We start from the raw sequence: 12,960 nt of genomic DNA, 5'->3' as shown, positions 1-12,960 counted from the left end.
ATGAGAACCCCCCATCACATCAGTGCCCCCCCTATATATGAGAACCCCCCATCACATCAGTGCCCCCCCTATATATGAGAACCCCCCATCACATCAGTGTCCCCTCTATATGAGAACCCCCATCACATCAGTGCCCCCCCCTATATATGAGAACCCCCCATCACATCAGTGTCCCCTCTATATGAGAACCCCCATCACATCAGTGCCCCCCCCCTATATATGAGAGCCCCCCCATCACATCAGTGTCCCCTCTATATGAGAGCCCCCCCATCACATCAGTGTCCCCCTATATATGAGAACCCCCCATCACATCAGTGTCCCCCTATATATGAGAACCCCCATCACATCAGTGTCCCCTATATATGAGAACCCCCCATCACATCAGTGTCCCCTATATATGAGATCCCCCATCACATCAGTGTCCCCCTATATATGAGAACCCCCCATCACATCAGTGCCCCCCCTATATATGAGAACCCCCCATCACATCAGTGTCCCCTCTATATGAGAACCCCCATCACATCAGTGCCCCCCCCTATATATGAGAACCCCCCATCACATCAGTGTCCCCTATTGACAGAGGCTCCCTATCAAATCCTAGCCCCCCTATATATATGAGGGCCCCCCATACATGGGAATCCCTCATTACATCAGAGAACCCCCATGACAGAGGCTCCCCATCACATTAGAGTTCTCCTATATATGATAGCCCCATCACATAAGAGCACCCCAATGAGAGAGGCTCCCCATCACCAAAAACTTACACCCCTCCCCCAGATTAAAGTCCTCTGATCCTGGGCACACGGGGTCTCGCACTCATGGCACCCGAGGGGGACCCAACTGACACACGAGGATGCCGGGGCACTCTGGTTCAAAAACACAGCGATAGACTGCAATAAACACACGGCAGAGGCTTTACACCTCTCCGACTAAAAGGGCTTCTGTTGGGGGATTTCCACTCAATTCTTGTCCCGGTGACACCATGTGTGTCAGAGTATGGCAGGGAGTCACCAGAAATAAAAGCTCAGCAGAGGTTCTAACCCTTCCACACTCTATGCCAAAAAAATAAAATCATGTTTTGTCCGGAGCTTTACCGTTCCAAATATTGTCCATCATTCTGGAGATATAATATTTCAGACCAATCAGAACCTCAGAGGGCTTTCCGGGTTTGTTCGTAGATGACCTTGACGCAGAACGTCTCCTCGTTTTTATCTTCGTGGTCGTTGATAAATATGAGAATTTCTTCCAATCCGCCGCTGTCGCTGGGTGCAAAGCGAAGTCCGATGGTGTAGGTTTCCCCCGCCCCCACCTGAAAGAAATAATCATCCAATCAAAGACAAAGACCTTTCCAGGAAATACTATTGGCTCTTGTATCCTCTCTATCTACCGGCCCTGGGCTTATATAGCTGACCCCCCCCACCAATGATCTTATCCTGCAAAGCCACGCCCCATTCTGGGGCTGAATCCCTGCTAAGGCTCTTCCCTGACTTCCCCCAGTGCCTGAAACATGAGACTAACCAGACTGATGTACAGTATCTCACAAAAGTAAGTACACCCCTCAGTCACATTTGTGTAAATCTTTTCTTCTATCTTTTCATGTGACAACACTGAAGAAATGACACTTGTCTACAATGTAAAGTAGTGAGTGTACAGCTTGTATAACAGTGTAAATTTGCTGTCCCCTCAAAATAACTCAACACACAGCCATTAATGTCTAAACCGCTGGCAACAAAAGTCAGTACACCCCTAAGTGAAAATGTCCACATCGGGCCCAATTAGCCATTTTCCCTCCCCGGTGTCATGTGACTCGTTAGTGTTACAAGGTCTCAGGTGTGAATGGGGAGCAGGTGTGTTAAATTTGGTGTTATCGCTCTCACTCTCTCATACTGGTCACTGGAAGTACAACATGGCACCTCATGGCAAAGAACTCTCTGAGGATCTGAAAAAAAGAATTGTTGCTCTACATAAAGATGGCCTAGGCTATAAGAAGATTGCCAAGACCCTGAAACTGATCTGCAGCACGGTGGCCAAGACCATACAGCGGTATAACAGGACAGGTTCCACTCAGAACAGGCCTCACCATGGTCCACCAAAGAAGTTGAGGTCACGTGCTCAGCGTCATATCCAGAGGTTGTCTTTGGGAAATAGACGTATGAGTGCTGCCAGCATTGCTGCAGAGGTTGTAGGGGTGGGGGGTCAGCCTGTTAGTGCTCAGACCATACGCCGCACACTGCATCAAATTGGTCTGCATGGCTGTCATCCCAGAAGGAAGCCTCTTCTAAAGATGATGCACAAGGAAGTCCGCAAACAGTTTCCTGAAGACAAGCAGACTAAGGACATGGATTACTGGAACCATGTCCTGTGGTCTGATGAGACCAAGATAAACTTATTTGGTTCAGATGGTGACAAGTGTGTGTGGGGGCAACCAGGTGAGGAGGACAAAGACAAGTGTGTCTTGTCTACAGTCAAGCATGGTGGTGGGGGTGTCATGGTCTGGGGCTGCATGAGTGCTGCCGGCACTGGGGGGCTACAGATCATTGAGGGAACCATGAATGCCAACATGTACTGTGATGTACTGAAGCAGAGCATGATCCCCTCCCTTCAGAGACTGGACCGCAGGGCAGTATTCCAACATGATAACGACCCCAAACACACCTCCAAGACCACCACTGCCTTGCTAAAGAAGCTGAGGGTAAAGGTGATGGACTGGCCAAGCATGTCTCCAGACCTAAACCCTATTGATCATCTGTGGGGCATCCTCAAACGTAAGGTGGAGGAGCACAAGGTCTCTAACATCCACCAGCTCTGTGATGTCATCATGGAGGAGGGGAAGAGGACTCCAGTGACAACCTGTGAAGCTCTGGTGACCTCCATGCCCAAGAGGGTTAAGGCAGTGCTGGAAAATAATGGTGGCCACACAAAATATTGACACTTTGTATCATTACTTACCTTATTCCTTGTTCCAGAGATGCAACCGGTCCTGTGAAACCACCTCTTCGTCCCTACTCTGGCATCCTTATAGACAGTTCTGAATGCCCGGTGGGGGGAGGATCTTGTGACCCCCTGTCACAGTGGTCACATGATCGATGATCGAGAGCCAGTCCTGCCAGCTACTGATCTTTAGTCCAGACCGATCGCTGTCTTTAAAAGTACTGGGGGCGGGCAGTGACCCACCCAGCAATGCACATGTGTAGCCACACATACAGTATGTGTTAGGCGGTTGTAGAGGGGTTAGGGGCACCAGTGGCTGTGGTCCCACTCCTACCTTCTCCATGTCCAGTACAGAGTAGACACGGACCTTCCTTCTCCCTAAATGTCATCTTGTGCTGCCCCGCCTCTTTCCCCTCCCCCCTCTTTTTTTTTTTGGTTACAATGTACTTTATTTGTGTAGCAAAACAGCACTTGCACATTTCTTGCCTCTCCCCACTCACTATACATGTGCGGTCCCCCTGGACTTCCACACACGTGCAGGGTTTGCCATGCACGTGCAGAGACTGTGTAAGAGAACTGCTGTAACACGTCGGGCGCTCGCTCACATGTACGAATGCGCACAGGCGGGCGCATATGCGCCAATGCACTGCGCATGCGCAAAAGAATGTGCGCACTCGCGGGAACACATCCACAATCTCCATTGCCAACAGACGGCCTATTTTAAGGGTGCTCTAACTCCTGCTCAATGCGGACTGGTCTTCAGCTGTTTCCTTGTGCCCTGCTTTAATCCTGCTTGATATCCATTGCTGACTTGGCTTACCACTGACCTGACCTTGGATTCTGTATATGCTCTTGATTATCGGTTCCTGACTCTGGCTTTCTCCTGACCTTGCTCCTGTCTGATGCCCTGGTACCCCGCTGCCCGCTCGCTGCTGATTCCGGCTATCCTGATGACCACACTTGAGTCTCCTGTTTGGCTCCATGCTACCTCCGAGTGCCTGTGCTGCCTGCCCCTCATCCCAGCTCCGGTGGACACAGTGTGCTCCAGTCTCCAGATTACGGGAAACCAGGGGAAGCCACGTATCCTGAACCTTCAAGCCTGGTGGAGTTCCCCTTTAACCTCGGCTGATCTACCCGGCATCCTTGCAGTTCCTGACCTGATGTTCTGAGTCACCGAGTCTACAACTCCTGCCACTGCAATCAATACCTACAGGCACTCATGTTCCTCCTGTCCCTTGGCAGCATCTGGTCCCCTCTCAGTGTTGCTGGAGATACAAGAGAAGCCGACCTCGTCATTTCAGTCTCCTACCAGGTATGTGACACACTGCTACCAGGGAAATTTGAAACCTACCCTGTCTTTGCACGGGAACAGAAAACTCCCTCCTACGTTTAGATACACCCATGGGCTTTGCAAGGACCCAAAGGTCAGGCAGAGCTCTGCGCATGCGCAATAATGGCAGTACTGGTGGCGGATGGAGCCTGTACATAATGGGACTGAATTTCCTCCTTAATAGCCCTGCATGGTACGTGATGACGTCAAGGGATTGCCCACAGCTCAGAGCATGACAGCGAAAAGAGGAGAGCGCTGGAGCCAGCTGGAGTTGGGGGTAAGGTAAGCAATGAACGTGGAGTTGCCCTTTAATTCTTGCAATGCAGGAGGGGTGTGGGCAGGGCTGGGATAAGGGGGTGGGATGAAGGGGTGGCTGCCCTGGGCACTGTGGTATCATGTGAGGTGAGGGGGTGCACTACGAGGAGATTGGGGGGAGGGAATTTTTGTTGGGGGGGGGGGATTTGGGGAGCAGCAGAAGGTAATAATTTTTCTAGGAGGGGAAATTTGGGGAGGTGTACTAGGAGTGGTAATTTTGAGGGATTTGTGCTAGGAGAGGGGATCTAGGGGGTTTGTGCTAGAAAAGGTATTATGGTGGTGGGGGGGGGGGGGGATTTGTGCTAAAATCGAAATTGTTTTTTTTGGGGGGGGGGATTTTTTTTATTATTCTAGTAGAGATGATTGGAGGGTATTTGTGCTGGGGGGGGATTTGGTGTGGGGGTAGAGGATTTGTGCTTGGAGGGGAGGGGGAATTTGTACTGGGGGGCATATGGGGAGTGAGAGGGTTTGAGCTGGGGGGGTGAGGGGGGACAAAGATTTGTGCCAGGAGGGGACATTTCAGCAGGGGGATGGACTTGTACTAGGAGGAAGGGGGGATTTATGCTTAAGAGGGAGCATGCAGATTAGTGCTCAATTTTTTTTTTTTGTGTGTGGGGGGGGTGTATTTTCGCTGACACATAATCATACATCTTGGGGGGGTTGTAATTTGGCATGCTCGCCCTGGGCTCTAGATGACCTTCTCCCGGCACTGGGTGTGGGGGATGGGAGTGTTTTTTTTTTTCAGCATGGAGTTGGGTTGGGTAACCCCCCTGAATATATATTTATATACTACACATTCCCTTTAATGGCTTCATCAGTCCTCATTTCCAGCATTACCCTAACTACTGGCCTGGTCATGAAGGGGGTAAAACCTTCCGGAAGTCAAGTGGTTAATACATGACCTCTATCTGTAGTGTGAGAACTGACACTTCCTGTTTGGAAACGACATATCCCACAATCCCTGGGGTCTCTCAGTCTAGTTCTCTGCAGGTGAGAGCTACACAGTAATTAGATCTGACACAGACACAAATAGGCAGAGCAAGTGGTCAATCCCATTCATTACAATAAGACTTGTGTAGCGATTGTATATTATTTTTTTCCCCCACGAAAGTGGAGTTACCCTTTAAGTAAGACTCTGCAGCGATAACCCCTCTGATTATATCCTTCTATACTCCACATTCCCTTTAATGGCTTCATCAGTCCCGAGTCCCGGCATTATCCTAACTAATGACGGTTATTATCACGTCTCCCGGAGATCTGGACGCGGCCGGCCTCAGATAATGAATGATTCCGCTCTTCTGGTTTAGGAGATCATCTCATTTACTGATCACCAATCCCTCCCGGCTGTAGAATCCCATTATATATATATAGAGAGAGAGAGAGAGAGAGAGGAGGAGGAGGAGCTCAGCCATTGGTCCGTACGGCCCCGGAATTCTAATCCTGCAGATTGAAGGAAGTAATTTATCTGGAACTTGATCTCTGGGGGGGGGGGGGGGGGAGGGGGAGTTGTAAACTCCTGGAGATCGCCGCCGTGCGGCTCTCTAATAAGCGCCTGTGAATGATGGAGCAGACACGCGCAGGCTCTTGATTTAAGTCATTTCAGAGACGGCTTCCTGTGAACCTTCATTAGCTCACGCTCCTGCGCGGCGTACGCACAACTCGCTGTACAAGTGTCGGGGGCAGGAAACGGGCGACCTCCCGCACCGTGCAATTAGAACGTCTTAATGAAGTTGCGTAGATGGAGGCGCGCGGGACAGGAGGACGTTCGTCATGGCGGTGCGCGGGAGCGTGCGTCTTCTGCCGAGTCATTGGGGACTTATTAATGGGCTGCAGGAAGGAAGATTGTAACTTCAGAAGTAGATTTCATATTCCTTTTATGGTTTAACCCCTTGTCTACCAACGTACGTCTAGTGCCAGTTCACACCAGATCCGGTTGCGTGCGTTTTTTTTTCTGCACTAAAAATGCATGCACAGTGTTTTCCGTGTATTCCAATGGCTCTAGTTCACACCAGTGCAGTCAGTTTCCGGTGCAGAAACTGACCAGAAACTGACCGCATTGGTCTGAATTAGAGCCATTGCATTTTAAGGGCCAGTTCACACCACATGCAGTCCAGTGCGTTTTTTTTTTGCGCATCAAAAACGCATAGAAAGTAGGTTATATGGTTTTCAATGGCACAGTTCAGACCAGTGCTTGCAGTTCCAGTGCGTTCCATTAAAAAAAGTAGAACATGCTGCATTTTTCCTGCACTGGGCTGTACTGGAACGCTGTAAAAAGCATCAAAAACTCACAGAAATGCACCACAACGCACCTAAATTCACCAAAAACGCACTGGAACACCCATGGAAAAAAAAGGGGGGGGGGGGAAACGCACTGGACTGCATCAAAAAAGCACATGCAGAAAAACATCTGGTGCGCATTCCGGCCTGCGTTTCCATGGTGTGAATTGGCCCTTAGTGCAGAAAAAAACGCACGGAGCTGCATCTGGTGTGAACTGGCCCTTACTGTATAAACGGCGCGCTATACAAAGGGGCTGCTGCCGCCGTGCACTTCCTGTGGATTTTTGGAACCAGCAAAGGCAGGGCCGAGTCCAGGGGTGGCCAGGAGGGGCAGTTGCCCTGGGAACTGTAATATCATGTGAGGTGGGGTGGGGAGGCCACAAAGAGATTGGGGATTTGTGTTGAAAGGGGGAATTTGGGGGGTGCCAAGAATGCTGATTTAGATGGATTTGTGTTGGGAGGGGGGATGGGGGAGGGAAGAAGATTGGTGGTGGTGGGGGGGGGTGTGCTGGGAGGGAGGAGATTATGTATACTGGGAGGGGACATTTTAGGGGTAGAGGATTGGTGCTAGGAGGGGTGAATTATTTTTGGGGGAGGGGCATTTGAGATGGGGGGGGCAAAGATTTCAGCAGAGGGACAATTTGTAGTGGGAGGAGGGGGGATTTATGCTTAGGGGGTAAGCATGCAGTGTTGACACTTATCTCATATTGCCCTTGAGAGGGGGGGGGGGCAGTTTGGCACGTTCACCCATTGGCTCTACATGACCTTGTCCTGGCACTGTGTAAAGGGCATTCAGATAAGTGATCCAGGTGGCAATCATTTTTATTGGGGTATGAAGGTGTGCCCCTCCCTCACCTGCCGGCAGCACCCGGGGAGCACTGAACCGTAGTAATGGCTCCCACAGTGAGCTCCCCCCCTGCGGCAAGTGAACCCGGAGGCAATCTGCATTATATCACTTCCAGGTCCACAGCTACTGTAGCCGTGGATGAAGCTAATCAAGCACAAAATGTAGTTGGTTAGCTGCACTGGAGGAGAGGAGAGACACAGAGAGTCTAATAGACACCTGATGTCTCCATAAAGAGAACCTGTCCCCTGTCCAGTGCTATCTCATAGGGGGCTTATTACCCCCCCTTGTAATAGTAATAAAGTTAAATAAAGAAAAAAATGTAAAAAAAGAAACTATATTAACCACTTAAAGACTGCCCACCGCATATATATACTGCAGCAGGGCGGCTCCATTGCGTGAAACGTCGTACCTGTACGTCGTTTGGTGCAATAGATGGTGTGGGGGTGCTATCTGTCACACACCCCTAAACCTTGTGGACGGCCTTCCCAGAAGAGTTCAAGGTGTTATAGCCGCAAAGGGCGGAGCCAACTCAATATTGAACCCTACGGACTAAGACTGGGGTTCTTGTGTGTGTAAAGGCAGGCGTCTCAATACTTTTGGTAATATAGGTGTAGATCTGAAAATCGATCAATATATATACATGTTGTACATATAGCAGCTTTCTATAATGTTTTATGATGTAAGTCTTAACATATTTCTAATAGAATGTGATTCTGTGGATATCTGTTGACCTCCAGTCAGTACCGGGAAATAAAGGAAACTCACCCAGGTCCGCCAAACTCTGAATTTGCCAAGTTGGGTGGAAGCACCATTAAAAAATATCAGCAAGAAAAGGCTAAAAAAAAAAAGCAGCTGTTACCTCGAAGGTGTTCTCCTTGAACTGCAGTAGGTCCGCTCTGTTTGTATGGAGGGAGTACCTCTTCTTTGCTTGATAGGGGTTGGTATAGGTGATCCTTTTGTTGCAGCCCTTGTCTCCGGAGGGAACTGTGATTTCAAAGGCCTTTGAAAACAAAAAAAATATTTTTGTTGTCGTTGAAATGATTTTTTTATTTAATGATTTTTTTAGTATTTATTTATTTATTATTTAATGATTATCCAATAATATTATTATTTAACGATTGTATAATATTATTATTTTAATTATTTTGGATTGTATGTTTGTTGTTTTCTTTTTTTTTAATTATTGGTGTTGTAACACCGTTATAATATTCTGAAATTAAAATAATCATTGAATAAAAATATTATAAAATAACCATTAAATCAGTTTTTATAAAATAATAATATTATAAAGTAATCATTAAATAAAATTTAAATAATAATAGTATACAATAATCATTAAATTAAATATTTATCAAATAATAATATTCTGAAATTAAAATAATCATTGAATAAAAATATTATAAAATAACCATTAAATCATTTTTTATAAAATAATAATATTATAAAGTAATCATTAAATAAAATTTAAATAATAATAGTATACAATAATCATTAAATGAAATATTTATCAAATAATAATATTCTGAAATTAAAATAATCATTGAATAAAAATATTATAAAATAACCATTAAATCATTTTTTATAAAATAATAATATTATAAAGTAATCATTAAATAAAATTTAAATAATAATAGTATACAATAATCATTAAATGAAATATGTATCAAATAATAATATTCTGAAATTAAAATAATCATTGAATAAAAATATTATAAAATAACCATTAAATCATTTTTTATAAAATAATAATATTATAAAGTAATCATTAAATAAAATTTAAATAATAATAGTATACAATAATCATTAAATGAAATATGTATCAAATAATAATATTCTGAAATTAAAATAATCATTGAATAAAAATATTATAAAATAACCATTAAATCATTTTTTATAAAATAATAATATTATAAAGTAATCATTAAATAAAATTTAAATAATAATAGTATACAATAATCATTAAATGAAATATTTATCAAATAATAATATTCTGAAATTAAAATAATCATTGAATAAAAATATTATAAAATAACCATTAAATAATTTTTTATAAAATAATAATATTATAAAGTAATCATTAAATAAAATTTAAATAATAATAGTATGCAATAATCATTAAATGAAATATTTATCAAATAATAATATTCTGAAATTAAAATAACAATTGAATAAAGATATTATAAAATAACCATTAAATAATTTTTTATAAAATAATAATATTATAAAGTAATCATTAAATAAAATTTAAATAATAATAGTATGCAATAATCATTAAATGAAATATTTATCAAATAATAATATTCTGAAATTAAAATAACAATTGAATAAAAATATTATTAAATAACAATTTTTATAAAATAATAATATTATAAAGTAATCATTAAATAAAATGTGGGAAGTTCAGCCAATGTGACCTCTGACCCGCCCCTTCAACATAAATCACATGACTGGTCAGTAGGGAGCCCAGAGCAGCATTTTCTCCAGGGAAGAAAGGATTTGAACCCTCAGTAATGGGATCTGAGGAAGACATTTCTATAACGTTCCCATCTGATCGCGGGTCGGATGTAATGAGTGGTTGGAAGCAGAGCAGATAAGTAGCGGTCCGGCCGTAGAAGCCCACGTAGCGGCTGTGCACGCTCCTCAGCTCGTTAATCTATTTCCATTAGTGGCGGAGGATCCGGCACGCACAGCACTTTCAGAAACAAATTACAGGAGAGCTTTAATATTTTCACATTGTAATGTTTCATTGCGGCTCCCCGAGGAATGAATGCCAGACATACTAATTCAAATTGTTTTAACAATGAACAGCCGAGCAAAATTATACATGTCAGCTGGTAATAATCCCTTTTCAGAGAGAGCGCTCCGGCAATTTATCATAATGCAAAATAATGGCTGTGCTGTATATTTACAGGGAATTGAGGAACCGCAGAGATGAGCGCAGCGCTAACCGGTCAGTCGTTATCGGTGAGGCAAACTGGGCTGCTGCCTACTCCGGGGGCAACAGGAAAAAAAAGGTCTTCGCCGTTTTAATTACATTTTTACTTTTTATTTATTGATTATATACAAAGTGTGAGATACAGGCAAAGAGTTTCAGTCCTGTGATCTGTTCTGATGCCACTGCTCCTCCTCCATGATAAGCTCCGCCCACACAACTACAGCAGGGCATGCAGCGGAGTCACATTGGGTGATGAAGGACCTACATTACATGTATGAGAACCAGTGGCCTATCCTCCATGGGTGCAATGTGTGCGGTGCACAGGATGGGGGGGTCCAATATGACCTCACATATTAGTTGGGGGGGTGTCAACAGTTGGAAGTGAATGGGATGCCAGTGGTTTGGGGGTGAACGTTGCCACACTTACTACTGACCTCTGAACTCTGCTTCACCTACTACTGACCTCTGAACTCTGCTTCACCTACTACTGACCCCTGAGCTCTGCCTCACTTACTTCTGAACTCTGCCTCACCTACTACTGACCTCTGAACTCTGCCTCACCTACTACTGACCTCTGAACTCTGCCTCACCTACTACTGACCTCTGAACTCTGCCTCACCTACTACTGACCTCTGAACTCTGCCTCACCTACTACTGACCTCTGAACTCTGCCTCACTTACTACTGACCTCTGAACTCTGCCACACTTACTACTGACCTTTGAACCCTACCTCACCTACTACTGACCTCTGAACTCTGCCTCACTTACTTCTGAACCCTGCCTCACCTACTACTGACCTCTGCCTGACTTACTACTGACCTCTGAACTTTGCTTCACTTACTACTGACCTCTGAACTCTGCCTCACTTACTACTGACCTCTGAACTCTGCCTCACCTACTACTGACCTCTGAACTCTGCCTCACCTACTACTGACCTCTGAACTTTGCCACACTTACTACTGACCTCTGAACTCTGCCTCACCTACTACTGACCTCTGAACTCTGCCTCACCTACTACTGACCTCTGAACTCTGCCTCACCTACTACTGACCTCTGAACTCTGCCTCACCTACTACTGACCTCTGAACTCTGCCTCACTTACTACTGACTTCTGAACTCTGCCTCACCTACTACTGACCTCTGAACTCTGCCTCACTTACTACTGACCTCTGAACTCTGCCTCACCTACTACTGACCTCTGAACTCTGCCTCACTTACTACTGACCTCTGAACTCTGCCTCACCTACTACTGACCTCTGAACTCTGCCTCACTTACTACTGACCTCTGAACTCTGCCTCACTTACTACTGACTTCTGAACTCTGCCTCACCTACTACTGACCTCTGAACTCTGCCTCACTTACTACTGACCTCTGAACTCTGCTTCACTTACTACTGACCTCTGAACTCTGCCTCACTTACTACTGACTTCTGAACTCTGCCTCACCTACTACTGACCTCTGAACTCTGCCTCACTTACTACTGACCTCTGAACTCTGCTTCACTTACTACTGACCTCTGAACTCTGCCTCACCTACTACTGACCTCTGAACTCTGCTTCACTTACTACTGACCTCTGAACTCTGCTTCACTTACTACTGACCTCTGAACTCTGCTTCACTTACTACTGACCTCTGAACTCTGCCTCACTTACTACTGACCTCTGAACTCTGCCTCACTTACTACTGACCTCTGAACTCTGCCTCACCTACTACTGACCTCTGAATTCTGCCTCACCTACTACTGACCTCTGAACTCTGCTTCAACTACTACTGACCTCTGAACTCTGCCTCACTTACTACTGACCCCTGAACTCTGCCTCACCTACTACTGACCTCTGAACTCTGCCTCACCTATTACTGACCTCTGAACTCTGCCTCACTTACTACTGACCCCTGAACTCTGCCTCACCTACTACTGACCTCTGAACTCTGCTTCACCTACTACTGACCTCTGAACTCTGCTTCACCTACTACTGACCTCTGAACTCTGCCTCACTTACTACTGACCTCTGAACTCTGCCACACTTACTACTGACTTCTGAACTCTGCCTCACCTACTACTGACCTCTGAACTCTGCCTCACTTACTACTGACCTCTGAACTCTGCCTCACTTACTACTGACCTCTGAACTCTGCCTCACTTACTACTGACCTCTGAACTCTGCCTCACCTACTACTGACCTCTGAACTCTGCTTCACTTACTACTGACCTCTGAACTCTGCTTCAACTACTACTGACCTCTGAACTCTGCCTCACTTACTACTGACCCCTGAACTCTGCCTCACCTACTACTGACCTCTGAACTCTGCCTCACCTATTACTG

General features: G+C 45.2%; 1 protein-coding gene across 1 annotated transcript in view; it reads right to left on the bottom strand.

Moving 5' to 3' along the window:
* Positions 1-540: 540 nt before the first annotated feature.
* The window catches only part of NPHP4 (nephrocystin 4), a 354,636-nt gene continuing 342,216 nt past the window's right edge, over positions 541-12,960 (bottom strand). Inside the window, exons 29-30 of the mRNA XM_073603693.1 lie at positions 8,560-8,700; positions 541-1,309 (exon numbers count right to left, since the gene is read on the bottom strand). Of these exons, the coding sequence (XP_073459794.1) occupies positions 1,151-1,309; positions 8,560-8,700 (300 nt within the window). The 3' untranslated portion in view covers positions 541-1,150. The remainder of the gene's footprint in view (positions 1,310-8,559; positions 8,701-12,960) is intronic.

This window comes from Aquarana catesbeiana, linkage group LG10, assembly GCF_042186555.1.
Source record: "Aquarana catesbeiana isolate 2022-GZ linkage group LG10, ASM4218655v1, whole genome shotgun sequence".
In the NCBI taxonomy this organism is placed as follows: domain Eukaryota; kingdom Metazoa; phylum Chordata; class Amphibia; order Anura; family Ranidae; genus Aquarana; species Aquarana catesbeiana.
The sequence above is the reverse complement of the archived record's forward strand: the minus strand, read 5'-3'. Positions and strand labels throughout refer to the sequence as shown.